The following is a 15122-nucleotide window of genomic DNA, read 5'->3' on the forward strand; positions in this document are numbered from 1 at the left end:
ATCCAACCAGGGGAGAGTGCGGATGAGCTCCCTCTATCAGCTCCAGCTCCATGCAGGGACATGAAAGAAGCTTCCCACAAGGATCAAAACATCCCAGCTTCCCCTGGGCAAGGTCCTTGCAGACAGCCAATTCTCTCACACCAGAAGTGACTTGCAGTTTCCCAAGTCGCCCCTGACACGAAAAAGTGAATCAAATATATCAGTGCTCCATATGACAGTGGCATACAGACATCTTGAAATAGCCTTGCTAAAATTTGCATTGATATGTCATGGGGGGGGGGGAGGTCTTAGAACATATTCCCTGTGGGTACGGGGTTGGTCTGTATTGGTTTTAAAAGCTGTTTTAACCTGGATATGTCATGTCACATTTTCATTTGTATATTATTCAAAGAGTTTTCATAGTGGCTTCAATTCTTTGGATCAAGAATTCTTTGGATCAGCTTTTCTCTGCAAGAAGTACACAGATGCCATATGTGTGGATTCAGTTCAATCTTAGTTACACAACAGAAATCTGTGGATTCATAGGAAACTGTTACTGAGTCAGACAACTGGCTCATCTAGTTTAGTATTGCCTACTTGGACTACCAGGGTTTCAGGTGGGAGTCTTTCCTAACTCTATTTTCAGATGATGTGGACTAAATTTGGGGCCTTTCTTATGCACAGCAGGTGCTCTACCATTGAGCCACAACCTCGACTATTTGTAGTCATGACTTTTGTCACACTGAGATTAATTTGAGACTGACTCATGTCTGGATCTAAGCCACTGTCTTTCCAAAACTAAAGTTTCAGCTACTGCATTCCTGTTTAATAGCTTTTTAATAACTGTTTAGCCGGAAGGATGCCAAATATTCATCCTAAATCTGGCTTGTTGCGTAAACATCAATACAAGGAAAAGGACTGCCAAGTGAGAATTAGTTTGCAATGTGGGATGCTGGCATTATTGCATACACTTTTCCTGGCATATAGTTGGCAATTCAGGTCTATGAATATAGACAGTCACAGTGCACATTTGTACCCCCATCCAAATGTAGCCCATAATTCTGCCAGTTGGAATCCACCCAAACCTTCAAGCTCTTCAAAGTTAGTTTTTCTCTGAATTCCTTGCCTTCATCCTCCATCTCATCCAGATTGTGGGGAGGCATTAAATCTTTTATTCTATAACTCATTGTTACCTTTCTTGGATTCATTCCCAACCATTAACCATTCAGTGATATGTGAGACACTTATAAAGAGGTGTTTATATGGCACAAAGAAGATTGGGTTCAATGGTCTACAGAGGGAAAAAGAGGCAGAGCTTTTGGGTCTTGTCTTGAGATTTAGGAGTTGAAGTTACAGTATGAAATTTGGGAGGAAACAGAGCTGAGATGTTTCTGTTAGGACCTAGAGGAAATCTAGTGGATTGGGTTAGAGCATTCTGCTTAAAGGGCATAAGGAACTTGTAGGTTCTTGAGAAGATAGGGTCTATCTTACAGTTGCAATGCTCAAGATCCAGCTTTCTTGAATTCTCAGAAGAAATTTGGAGTAGGAAACTTGACAGGGTACACTAAGAAATTCTTAGAGTATTCAGTGATCTGTTGGGAGGGGAAGAAAGTCAAATCATTGGTATTTCTCCTTGTAATGTCAAATTAGTGCTGGTTGGATAGGGGAGTGGAGGTTCACTTCTTTTCCCATTTTTGGCTGGACTTGGTTTCTTTCTGCTTTTTGGAGGTCATAGCTCCCTTTGGGGTGAAGGGTTGCCCACTTCTTAGATATCTTTACACTTTGGATTGTTTGCTTATGTATGTCTACTCCTTGTTTAATGCTGAAATTGCAACAAAAGTGAGGCTGCAATCGTGATCAGAAAAGCAATGGCCGTCTTGTTTCTTCTCATGCTTCTTGGGATGAACAGTGAGTATAAGAGTTGATGCACACATATATGCACCTTTTTCCTTAGTAAGTTTGATAATTGCACCTCATTCTACAGTTATTCATTCATGTCAATAAAATGAAATACAGTAGAGTCTCACTTATCCAAGCTAAACGGGCCGGCAGAAGCTTGGATAAGCGAATATCTTGGATAATAAGGAGGGATTAAGGAAAAGCCTATTAAACATCAAATTAGGTTATGATTTTACAAATTAAGCACCAAAACATCATGTTATACATCAAATTTGACAGAAAAAGTAGTTCAATACACAGAAATGTTATGTTGTAATTACTATATTTATGAATTTAGCACCAAAATATCACGATATAGTGAAAACATTGACTACAAAAATGGCTTGGATAATCCAGAGGCTTGGATAAGCGAGGCTTGGATTAGTGAGACTCTACTGTACAATAAAACTTAAATCGAGCCAAATACAAGTTATAGAAAATGTCTGGCCAATATGATCTTGTTTCCAATGTGCACCAAATATAATTGTAATCTGTTATGTATGTGTGGATTTCCAAAGATAATTTTTCATTGTACATCTATGCTGTGAATACAATGTCATTGGAGGGTAGGGAGTAGAGGAGGTAGAAATGAGAGATTAACAGTGAAATCCTTATGGGTGTCCTATCAGAAGAAGAGTAAATGTGATCAAGAATCAACTAAATGAACCAGGGAAATAAAACTGAATATAGATGAGAATTTCATTTCAAAAGAATTGTTTCTCTTCAATTATAGGGCCACTTTCACACATTTTAGGACTCACTGTTTCTTGTTGATAATATAGATTAACCTCTGTTGTTACAGCCAGAGAAACTTTTGTGCCCCAGGAAGAAAACACAAATAATTTCCCCTTTCACCATTCCCACCCATGACAGGAGGTGTATAAATGAAATGAGTTCAATATATTTTATGGTTATACATCATTGGCTGGGTCAGACGGGGCCAAGTAACAATACTGTGATATTAAGACATAGATCAATTACTGTAGATGACAAGAAGGAATTGTATGGATTTTATGTGATCCTTTTTCAGATGCATCTACACAGTAGAATTAATGCAGTTTAACATCATTTAATGTTATGGAAACCTAGGATGTATAATTGGGTGAGGCACTTGCACGCTTGGACAGAGAAGACTAAACATTTTATAAAATGGGGCCGGGCTGTGGCGCAGCTGGCTAGTAACCAGCTGCTATAAATCACTACTGACCGAGAGGTCTTGAGTTAGAAGCCTGGGTCGGGTTAAGCCTCCGACCATTAAAAAAAAAAATATAGCCCCAGCTTGCTGTTGACCTATGCAGCCCTGAAAGACAGTTGCATCTGTCAAGTAGGGAAATTTTAGGTACACTTTATGCAGGAGGCTAATTTAACTAATCTACAACACCATAAAACTGCCAGCAAAACACGAGGAAAAGAATAAGGAAGAACAGCCACCAATGGACGGTGAAGCAACAGCTCCCCCTGTGGCCGGAATCGTGAAGCTGGAAAGATGTTAAAATGCCTCTGTGTCTGTCTAAAACTGAATGTTGTTTGTCTGTTGGCATTGAATGTTTGCCATATATGTGTTCATTGTAATCCGCTCTGAGTCCCCTTCGGGGTGAGAAGGGCGGAATATAAATACTGTAAATAAATAATAAATAAATTATAAAACTGCAACACCTGTGATTTCATATCATTGGGCCATGATATTAATTTTATAGTGTAGATGCATCCTTGGCTATCCACTAACCATTTGTGTGTGAGAGTTAAGGGTACATAATTTTGAGTCCAAAAGCTTAAGGAAAAATGACTGTCCATTAATTACTATTTTACCATTTCTCACACAAAAGTATCCCAAATACCAGTCTGGAAGTGACTTGATTGTCACTCTCATCTTTGTAGAAATAATCAAGTATGGCCCTTGGATACCAGAGGAGCAAAAATGGACCACAGATGGCACCTGAACCTCTTCAGCACCCTACTTTTCTTCTAGACAGAAGTCGTACAGTGTACAATTCTGGGTCCCAGATTGTAAGAATGATATTGAGAAATTAGAGTCTGGCCAGAGGGACATCTGTACTCCAAGGATTGCTTGAATGGTCAGTTATGCTTTTGTTGGAGAAAGGAAGATTAAAAGGGAGGGGGAGTATGACTGCTGTCTTTATGTATCAGAATGATTGTAAGGCAGAAGATGGAGTATACCTTATGAGATTGTTTGAGGAGATGTGTTGTAAATTCAGAATGTAAAGAAAAAGACTTTTGAAAAAAATTATTTTGTTCCTGCCTACAGTTTGTAATGCTGTTCTTCTATCTCCCTTTTCTTGCCCTGAATCCTTTTCTAGAGGCAGATCCATTATTATCAGGTAAGAAAGTGACTTGAATTCTTTAACTGTATCCTGATAAAGAGACATGTAAGAGATGGTCAGAAAAGATTGTGATTTCACTGTCAACTCCAGCCAAAGGGGAATGAAGGAGGAAACTTGCAGTCTGGAATGAGGAATTAAAGCAGCTCCATTGGCTGCCGATAAACTGCCGGGCCCAATTCAAGGTACAGGTTTTGACCTATAAAGCCCTACACAGCTCGGGCCCTACCTATCTCCGTGATCGCATCTCGTCCTATGAGCCAGTGCGGACCTTGAGATCTTCCGGGGAGGCTCTTCTCGCGCTCCCACCACCGTCTCAAGTGCGGCTGGTGGGGACGAGGGAACGAGCCTTCTCGGCAGTGGCCCTCCGGCTCTGGAATGCATTGCCAAAAGAGATCAGGCAATCCCCTACATTATCCAATTACCGTAAGGAACTGAAGACCTGGTGGTGTCGGCAGGTTTTTGAGTAATTATATTGGACTACCGCCGATTTCTGAGCCTGAATATATTGCACAAGATTTCCCTAGCCTAAAATGATACATTTTAATATATTGGTTTTATGGTTCCCGTCCCCTGATCTGGTCAGTGTGATTTATTGTTATAATTGTATTATTTTACTTTGTTTAATAATGTGTATTATGTTGTTATGTAATGTTTGTGTTGCTTTTATGACTGTAAACCGCCCTGAGTCCCATCCGGGAGATAGGGCGGTATATAAATAAAGTTTTATTATTATTATTATTATTAATAGTTTTTATTGCTTGCCAGCATTGCCTCTGTGTTCGAGACACCCAAATCAGCTAGTTCTTACTAATGAAAGAGATATTGTTTCCCCACTTTGTTCTTAATTATTGTTCACTAAAGAGTCATTTTAGGCAATGAAAGAAAAGTCATTCATTGATTACTTTGTTAATTGATTGACTGACTGACTTATTAATTAATTAATTAAGTAAAATATTTCTACCTCACTGTATACCAAAAGATCTTAAGGTGGTGTACAAGTAAAATGAACACATGGAAGACAAAACCCTTTAAAACATTAAAAATGAATTAAATAGACAAATACATATTAAATAGATTTAAACTATGTTTAAAAGTTTTAAGATATTGTCTGCTCAGCTCTTTTGTATGCTGCAAGTCACTTCTGGTTGTGAGAGAATCTGCCGTCTACAAAGACGTTGCCCAGGGGATGCCCGGATGTGTCACGATCCTGCGGGGAGGCTTCTCTCAGGGGATATGAGCAAACCACACATCACTTACTACAATGCAGTCTGAGCCCTGCCACATGCACAATGGAGGACCTTCTATAGCAACACCAGAGGCACTCTGGTCTGGTCAAAGGACATTTAGTATAATGCCAAGGTTTTAACTTTCTTTGTGTTTTAAAATACATTACAATTGTATCCTCTGTTTGCTTCTGACACGATAAATAAAATAAGCACTTTTATGATGCCTTTGCTTTTTCTTCTAGTCTGCGGCCAACCAGTGATGTCTTCCCGAATTGTGGGTGGCCAAGCTTCCAAGCTGGGGGCCTGGCCCTGGCAGGTCAGCATCCGTTGGAACAGAAGGCATTTCTGTGGAGGGTCCCTTGTGGCAGAGCAGTGGGTCCTCTCTGCCGCTCACTGCTTCAAGTGAGTATCTGAGATAAAGCAATGAAGTTGTTGAGTGTTTCCAATGCATTTTGGCCTCTTGGTGTAATTGTAGCAGTCTAGACATGACAAAAGAAAATGACTGGGGGTTGGGATGGGAAATGGAACATGACTTACAAATCTGTTAAAGAACCAAGAATGGCTGGCTGTAATCTACACTGTAGAATTAATGTAGTCTAACACCACTTTAACTGCCATGGCTCAATGCGATGGAATCCTGGGATTTGTAGTTTGGCGAGGTACCAACATTCTTCAGCAGAGAAATCTACACACCTTGTGAAATTACAACCTTTATGACTCCATGGCCATTAAAGTGCTGTCAAACTACATACATTTTTCAGTGTAGATGCACCACAACTGAGTCAGGAATATATTAGTAAAATATATGTGACTGTATATATTGAATGCATAGTCCATACAATTTGGTTGCATTAGAGACGCAATAGTCGTGAAGATTTATGGAGCATGAGCATTTTCACTAGTAGAAGATGAATGACCATTGCTGTAAAGAAGCCAACTTTAGAACAAAGGCAGGATGTGTTTCTTCTTCAGTGGACAACACTGAAGTCCTCCACAAGTTCTACTACTTCCTACAAGTCAGAGCCAAAGACCTAAGTACAGAAAGGAAGTTTCTTTTGTCTTCCACTAAGTATGATACTTCTTTTCTATGATCTGAGGGACTCTCTATCAGTTTCTATGATTGAGCTCAGTTGAACCTTCTCATTTGTTCAGCATTTAATCCTTCAACACAGGATGGATTTTGCCCATTTTTGATTCTGATTATTTGGGAATTCAACTGTAGCTGCTTTGCTCCAGAAATCATTTCATATTCAAACTGGAAATATATTATGTTGTCTTTATCTTCCTCTTCCAACCCAGAAAGAACCCTGTTTCACAGATCACCGTGACTGTGGGGGAGTACCAGATTGGAAACCTCAGCACCAACACCCAGACTATCCCTGTGGTCCAAGTGATCCGCAACATAGAATTTGCTGGAGCTGCAACAAGGGGTGACATTGCCCTTTTGAGACTCCAGAGACCTCTGAAATACACCCCGTATATTCTCCCTGTGTGTGTGCCACATCCTTCGGTGGTATTCTCTGAAGGCATGCCATGTTGGGTAACTGGATGGGGAAACATCCAATATGAAGGTAACTTGCTGGGCAGATGCCATAGCCTCCAACTGTCCCAATTGAGCAGTCCCGAATAATATTCTGTCATCCCAGTTTCTCTTCTTCTCTTTCCATTCCTCACTTGTCCTTTTTTAATTAACCCTTTTAAACAGAATTTTAAGCTACGCTGTAGTTTGACACCACCTTAACTGCCATGTTGCCATCCTATGGAATCCTGGGATTAGTAGTTTGCTGTGGCACCAGAATACATATCTCACCAAGTTACAGTTCCCTGAATTCCATAACATTCCATCATTGCAGTTGATGTGTTGTCAAATGGCTATACCCCTGTAGCGTAGATATAAAATTATTCTTGCTATGACTCCTTTGAACCTATTCTTGGAGAAAGACAAAGTATACATTCAATAAATAAATAAATAAATATTTTAAAAAGCTACAAAATGAGTTAAAAGTGCTTTAACTTAACAGGAGGAATTGATGAGGAGGGGGCCAAGTCTTGCCCTTTCCAGTAGACTCAGCAACTGCTTCAGTCTCTTTCTAGCTTGTGGTTTCTTCCTCATAACTTTTGTTCTCTTCTTCTCGTTTCATTCTTAGGACCACTTTCTTTCCCCAAGATATTGCGTGAAGTTGAAGTCCTCCTTATAGAGGTTGACCGATGCAATGAGCTGTTCAGTGTGCCACAACCTGGTTCCAATGGTTCCAGGCCTATCTTGGACAGCATGATTTGTGCTGGATATGAACATGGTGGGAAGGATGCTTGCCAGGTAAGGATCTGTACTTGATGCTGGTGAGGAAGAAGGAACACAGAGATTTTTGGAAGTTTCAAAACATTGTGTCTCTATTTAACTATAACCCCATATAGCAGTGGTTCCCAACCTTTTTTTGACCAGGGATCACTTGACCAGGAACCACTTTGACCAGGGATCACTATGACATGGAACCACTCTCCAACATTAGTACCAAAAGGGTTACGAATCAGTTTTTGGTCAACTTTAGATTCAGTTTGGTTATTTTGGGTGTTGTTTCAGAAAACTGCCATATCTTGGATCTACCATATCAGCTCTAGTTTCTGATACAGAACATATGCCGTCCAGTAGTTGCTATCTGCTCACCCACAAAAAACCCATATTTAATAATCTAGAGCTGATGTGGTCTATCCAATGCAATTTTCTGAATCAGCATCCCAAATAACTCCAGGAACAGGCCTAAAAATTTTCCCCGCATGTCTCGCAGACATTATTTTATGTCTTGGCTGCAGCCCACGGGTTAGAAACCACTGCTATCTAGCAATAGCATTACATACCATACATAAATATCTTGATGTTGGATGTACTTCATAACCATCGATGAAATGAATGATGGGGAAACAATTCTCAGGGCTTCAATTTGTTAAGTGTTTCCTCTCTACACACTTGGATTTAAAAAAATATCCATATCATGTATCTTCTATTCCAGTCTATCCATGTCTTGTGATTTTCTGGGACTACCAATGACTTTTAAATCTTCTGTTGGAGGATGTTCTACCTCCTTCAGTTCGAGGACTTTCTGATACAAGTAGGGATAAATTCTCACATCTATATCCGTTGTTTCAGTTACTTCTGGGAAGTCCCGCCAGTAACATATGGTATATGATTATGTCTTTTTCCATGGAGCTTTTCCTCTAATCTTCTTTCCCTCATTCTATTTCTGGTTTCCAGATAGAACATTTCTCTCTCCCCCCCCCCTTCTTTCCAGTTATAGTGGTAAAGTGCTGTAGTATGGCACTATTGGACTGTGACTAAATATGTGAAACAAGCAATGGGGATATTGTGGAAGAGCATGTAGGAAGGTGTTGACTTTATGGAAGGAAAGATGGGGAGGGAAGGAAATACTACCCACACTACAATTATCCATATTTCAAGCAGGGATAAAAGTGGATGAAACACCAGTATATTCATAGCATGACTGTACAGCAAAGCAGAAATAATTGTCATAAGGAGTTAAATCCAGAAATAGAATATCCTGATTTTAACAGAACTATTGAACTTTCAGAAAAATTGAGATTGCAAACTCCTGCATCATAGTGTCACCTAGTGGGCACTCTCTTGTGTGTGTATATAGATGCCTGTTCAAGTCAACTGTTGATTTATGGTGATCCCATGAACGCCTTGCATAGGTTTTTTTATGCAAGGAATATTCAGAGGTGGTTTGCTAGATCTTTTCTCTGTGATAGCCTACAGCACCTGGTATTCATTGGTGGTCTCTTGTCCAAGTACTAACCAGGATGTACACAGGATTTTCCATTGTTAGCAGCAGAACAAAGCAAAAGTGCTCCAATATAGTCACAGCTTTAAATTGTCACTATGTGCCTGGCATTTCAGAGGTATTCTGAGAAATTTAAATGGAGCTTCCCAATGAACCAACAGGGACTGTCATTTAAATTACCCATTCTTCTCTGGTATAAAGCAAAAATTGGGAAAATTAAAATGCATCAAATTGCTATGCTAGGTGATAGGCCTTCCTGAAACAAAACAAATATGGTTTTGGTGAATGTCATTGTGTTTTATTTTTGTGGCCCATGATGTTTTCCAGATTTTTTTTTAAAAAAGCAAATTGCCATTTTGACTTGATAACAACCACAATAGCTAAAGAAAAAAGGGAGCTAAATGAATTATATTGTGTAGGATCTCCCCCCCCCCCCCCCAAAAAAAAAAAAATTCAATAGCTGTCCTTAGGGAACTCCTCCAAAAAAGGAAAACAAATGAGAAGATTCAGGTTTTGGTTGCTGTAAGTAAAGGTAAAGGTTTTCCCCTGACATTAAGTCTAGTCGTGTCCGACTCTGGGGGTTGGTGCTCATCTCCATTTCTAAGCCAAAGAACTGGTGTTGTCTGTAGACACCTCCGAGGTCATGTAATTGATTACTGTAGTTCTCATTAAAAAGAAGAAGAAATATTGTGGGTTTTTTTCTGTCCCAGACTAGTTTTTTTGCCATTTTCAAGCTCCAGTTGCAGCATTTTATTCCTGCTTTTGAAGTTGTTTTTCTTTGAATTTGGAAACATTGGAATCGGAAAGTCCCCATCTCTTCTCCTTTCTTCTTATTTTCTCTTATTAGAGTTGCAGTGCTTCAGTGCATCACTGAAACAGTGAAATAGTTACTTTGTACTACAATTCCTCAAAATTAACAAAAAGAAAAAAAAGAAAAATGCTTTTCAGAACATACAATCGCCTTACTAAACCACTCCCTTATTAAGAAGAAATGCAGACCCAAGAAATCAATACAAACATCCCTATGCAAAATGGAATAAGAAAGTACGGAGGTGACAAAAACTGATAAAAACCAAGGAGCTGTATTATAAGGACTCATATTTCTTAAGACCAGTTTGGAAGAGCCCAATATTGTATTAATGAAAGTCAATTTAAATACATTGAAGGTGTCCTATAAGTACCTTTGTGGATAGGAAATGTCCCTGGAGAGCTTCAGAAGGCTGCATAATGTCTGTGTTTCCCCCCTCTCCTAGGGTGATTCTGGAGGACCCTTGGTCTGTGCCAAAAATGATTCCTGGTTCCTGGTGGGCATTGTAAGTTGGGGACAAGGCTGTGCTCTGCCTTATCGACCTGGCGTCTACACCAGAGTGACAGCATTTGCAAATTGGCTGCAACGTTATGTTCCCGACCTGAAGTTTGGAGTTGTGCCAATCACCCTCCAAGGAGAAGGGAGCTCTTTCAAGATGTCAGCTTGCTCTCCTCTCATTGTCTATCCTATTTCCCTCCTTCTACCAATTTTGCAAGTGGAATTTATGAGATAAGGGATTCCTGAAATATGGAATAGCATTGCAATCTTCCCTCCATTGGAATCAGGGCTTCATTCAAGTGTCAAGACTGGAATGTCAAAACAAAAGTGGGACTCCACTTTTGTTTTAGCTTAGGTATTTTTAAAAAGCTATCCATAGTGCTGAAACCTATCTGCAAAATATATTCAGTACCTTGAATAATTCCTATGCAGTAGAGTCATTGCCCCACTGAGATGGAAACCACCAGGGTTTGCAAGGAACCTAGGTAGCGCCTGAGTTGCAGGTTTAAGATTTGCTTGGGTTGCTGATAATGAGAGTATAATGAGAGGCAGATTGTAGGATATCATACTCTAGGCAAGAGATTACCAGTGTGTCTTAGGATCCTTCATCTTCCCCAAATTGAATTAAATCCCCCTGCTTACAAAATAAAATTGCTAATCATATTTTAAGATTGTGGAACATACATGATGAAATCTCAGATGCCATGAAAAGGAATTGGGCAGTACTTTTAATGGGGGGTGGTGGTGTTAAATCTGTTGGAAGACAGAGCAGTTTCTGTCTTAAAATAAAGTGGCTTAGATCAGTGGTTCCCAATTTTTATTCCTCCACAAGTTTTCAGCTTCAATTCCTGGGTAAGCGTGGAGGTAGGCCTCTGCATACAATTGTGTGGCTGTCACACTGCCATGATCTTGAACTTAAGCTTGAACTTGTCCTTGGGTCTGTCACCTGACATTCACTTATATTGGCAGTGGGTGCTTGCCCACACCTGGGACACCGCCTATTGACTCAGGGGTTCCCTGACCTGGATACACTGGATACTCCAATGTTTGCCAGAACCCAACTGCACTGGCATAACTATTATGATGCTAGACCCATGCTACCTGCCATACCCCCAAATTGTGAAAATTAATATACAGGGAGAGGTGGGTGGGCAGGAAGACCAAAGAAATGACTACTTCTTTCCTCTTGGGGCTGGCCTTTTAAGATCTATGCTGACCCTTGCGTGAGCCAATGAAAATTCTGAGATCCCTCATCTTTATTGTTTGTGATGCCCAGATGACCCTTTATGTAAACACCTCACAGTTGCAAAGGCTTGCTGGGAGTGCCATGTGCTCTGTTTAGCCCTGTCCCACTTTCCTCGGATACTGTTGATATTGCCACTGCCTTTAACAGAATTCCTTTCTGTTAATCATATTGGTGACATGTATTCCACACTGCTTATGCCCAGTGTGGAATACATCTCACCACGTTAAGACAGTGGACATGGCTCTTAATTAGACATGACACATTATCACAGGTTGTCTACGTCCTACACCGCTGGAGAAATTATACTGTTTCACCAGTATTGCACCACCTGACATCCGTTGGGAAGTAACAGCCAGTAATGAAAGGACCGAAGCATTGACATCTCCAGCCCAACCTCTGTTCAGATATTGGCTAGCATGGCAACGCCTTAAATCAAGAAATAGCTTTCTAAGATCTACAGAGATACTCGCAAGAATATCTCAGCAAGCGAGAGACCAAAAGTGGCAGGCTAAAACCCGAAACCTCGATCAGTGGCTGATGCCAGATGAGAAACTCCCTCCTGGGCACACAGAAGACTGGGCGAGCTGGAAAGAGCTGGACAGACTGTGCTCTGGCACCATGAGATGCAGAGCTAATCTCAAGAAATGGGGCTACAAAGTTGAGTCCAAACATGCGAGTGTGGAGAAGAGCAAACCACAGGCCACTTACTACAATGCAGTCTGAGACCTGCCACATGCTCAGTGGAGGACCTTCTTACAGTGACACCAGAAATACTCCAAGTGCCCAGCTTCTGGTCAAAGGAAATTTCATATAATGCCAAGTTTTTAAACTTTGTTTGTGGTTGTTGTTTTTTTATATTACAACTGTATTCTCAATTCTGACATGATTAATAGTCACATTGGTTGGGGCTTATGGAAACACCAGAAGGAACAAAAATTTGGAATGGGAACCACTGCTTCAGACAGAAAGAGATTAGGGTCTTGACCTTTCTGCCTGTCTGCTTCCTCTGTCTGCCACCTATCTCAGACTGTTGCAGCCAGATCATTAGGTTCAGGCAGGGTTATTCAAGTCACTATCCTTTGTTATACTAAAATAACTCACCTGGGGCTGAGCACTCCCTCTGCCAAGTATGCGCGCTCTCTCTCTCTTTCTCAGAGGAGATGGTGAAGCATATCTAATTACGATCTTTACTATTCAGAATACTTCAGCAAGGATCAGGCTGTTCTGTTCAAAGAATGGGTTTCTGTAATAAATATTCCTCCTACTGAAGATCCTGAAACATATTTTCGGCTTTTACTTGGTCACTGCACACTCAGCCTTCAAAAGTGGGCATTTCTTCTGCGGTAGGAGAAAAAGTTCTAATGGGACTGTCTTACCAATAAGAATATCTCTGTATAAATCCCATCAAACAAAACTGGGTATTGTTCCCTTCCACATTTTGTGGGGAAAGTGGACACAATCTATCCACTGACATAATCTATCCATATAAAGCACATGATTTATACATGTATCGTGGTCAATACAATATTTATCAGCAGGTTATGTAGAATGTGTAGATTCTGGTGGCAGTTTGAATACAATCAGTCTGCCATATCTACATATTCTGCATATACAGATCCCATTAATCACTGCTTTAAAATATTTTACCTTGATTTTACCATTTTATATAAGTAAGCTTAATCATTAGTTCATTCCATTGAATATGAGGTCTGGCCAAGGGCCGGTTGTGGTCCCTTGATATCTAGTTCTTTAATGTCCATCGGTTAATGTCAATTGGTTCATTAATGTCAAGGGTCTGAAGAACAAGCCCTATGAGGAGTGGCTTAAAGAGCTGGGCATGTTTAGCCTGCAGAAGAGAAGGCTGAGAGGAGACATGATGAAGGCCATGTATAAATATGTGAGGGGAAGTCGGAGGGAGGAGGGAAAGCTTGTTTTCTGCTACCTTGGAGACTAGGACGCAGAACAATGGCTTCAAACTACAGGAAAGGAGATTCCACCTGAACATTAGGAAGAACTTCCTCACTTTGAGAACTGTTCAGGAGTGGAGGCTTTTAAGCAGAAGCTGGATGGCCATCTGTTGGGGGCGCTTTCATGCGATTTTCCTGCTTCTTGGCATGTGGTTGGGCTGGATGGCCCACGAGGTCTCTTCCAACTCTATGATTCTATGGTTGTCTTTTGTTCGTGCTATATGTTCTGCCCATCTTCTTTTTGCCTCATAGATTTCATTGACCACATCACGTAGCCTAATTCTTTGACGCAGCTCTTTATTGCTGACTTTATCTCTTATTGTCACACCACACACCTTTCTTTCCATTGCTCTTTTAGTCACTGCCAGTTTTTGCTCCTCTAACCAATGGTTAAGCTATTCTGCTAGAAATGGAAAAGAAAAGCACAGGATTGTATATTTTGGCAAATGGTAGATTTGTGTGAAGCTCAAAGGAGTAGATTGATGACAAATAGGTTAGGATATAAGGAAGATCATTTTGCATTTTTTACTTTCTGTGAGTAATATGCGTAAATCTCAAGACATATTGATAATTTGCCCATTTAATTCAGAACTTGGAAATATTATTTTTATTTATTTATTTATTTACAGCATTTATATTCCGCCCTTCTCACCCCGAAGGGGACTCAATTTCTAGAATACCACATGACCAGTGATCTTAGTGTTTGAGGATTCTGGAAGATAGTCAAAAAGCAAATTTTCCAAGCTCCCATCTGGGGATTCTTGGTATTATAGTGCAAAAAGGTAAAGCAGTGGTTCTCAATCTTCCTAATGCATCGACCCCTTAATACAGTTCCTCATGTTGTGGTGACGACCAACCATAAAATTATTTTAGTTGCTACCTCATAACTGTAATTTTGCTACCATTATGGAGCATAATGTATCTTATATGCAGGATGCATTTTCATTCACTGGACCAAATTTGGGCACAAATACCTGATACGCCCAAATTTGAATACTGGTGGGGTTGAGGGATTGATATTTGGGACTTGTGGTTGCTGGGATTTATAGTTTGTCTACAATTAAAGAGCATTCTGAACTCCACTAATGATGGAATTGAACCAAACTTGGCACACAGAACTCCCAAGACCAACAGAAAATACTGGAAGGGTTTGGTGGGTGTTGACCTTGAGCTTTGGGGTTTTAGTTCACCTACATCCAGAGTGCACTGTAGACTCCAAACAATGATGGATCTGGACCAAACTTGGCACAAATATTCAGTATGCCCAAATGTGAACACTGGTGGAGTTTGGGGAAATAGACATGACATTAGGGAGTTGTAG

At 40.3% G+C, this 15122-nt stretch overlaps 1 protein-coding gene across 1 annotated transcript; it reads left to right on the plus strand.

The window, feature by feature from the left end:
• The first annotated feature begins 1847 nt into the window (after window positions 1-1847).
• Window positions 1848-10823, plus strand: LOC100552541 (serine protease 27). The gene is made up of 5 exons (XM_016996167.2): window positions 1848-1887; window positions 5728-5887; window positions 6785-7056; window positions 7633-7802; window positions 10536-10823. The coding sequence occupies exons 1-5, from the start codon at window positions 1848-1850 to the stop codon at window positions 10821-10823; spliced, it is 930 nt and encodes a 309-aa protein (XP_016851656.2).
• Window positions 10824-15122: the final 4299 nt, after the last annotated feature.

Source organism: Anolis carolinensis, chromosome 6, assembly GCF_035594765.1.
Source record: "Anolis carolinensis isolate JA03-04 chromosome 6, rAnoCar3.1.pri, whole genome shotgun sequence".
In the NCBI taxonomy this organism is placed as follows: Eukaryota; Metazoa; Chordata; class Lepidosauria; order Squamata; family Dactyloidae; genus Anolis; species Anolis carolinensis.

Coding starts and splice junctions, on each gene's coding strand:
- LOC100552541 (XM_016996167.2), top strand. CDS start 1,848: ATGGCCGTCTTGTTTCTTCTCATGCTTCTTGGGATGAACA. Junction 1,888..5,727: donor CATGCTTCTTGGGATGAACA/GTGAGTATAAGA, acceptor TTTTTCTTCTAG/TCTGCGGCCAACCAGTGATG. Junction 7,803..10,535: donor GTGGGAAGGATGCTTGCCAG/GTAAGGATCTGT, acceptor CCCCTCTCCTAG/GGTGATTCTGGAGGACCCTT.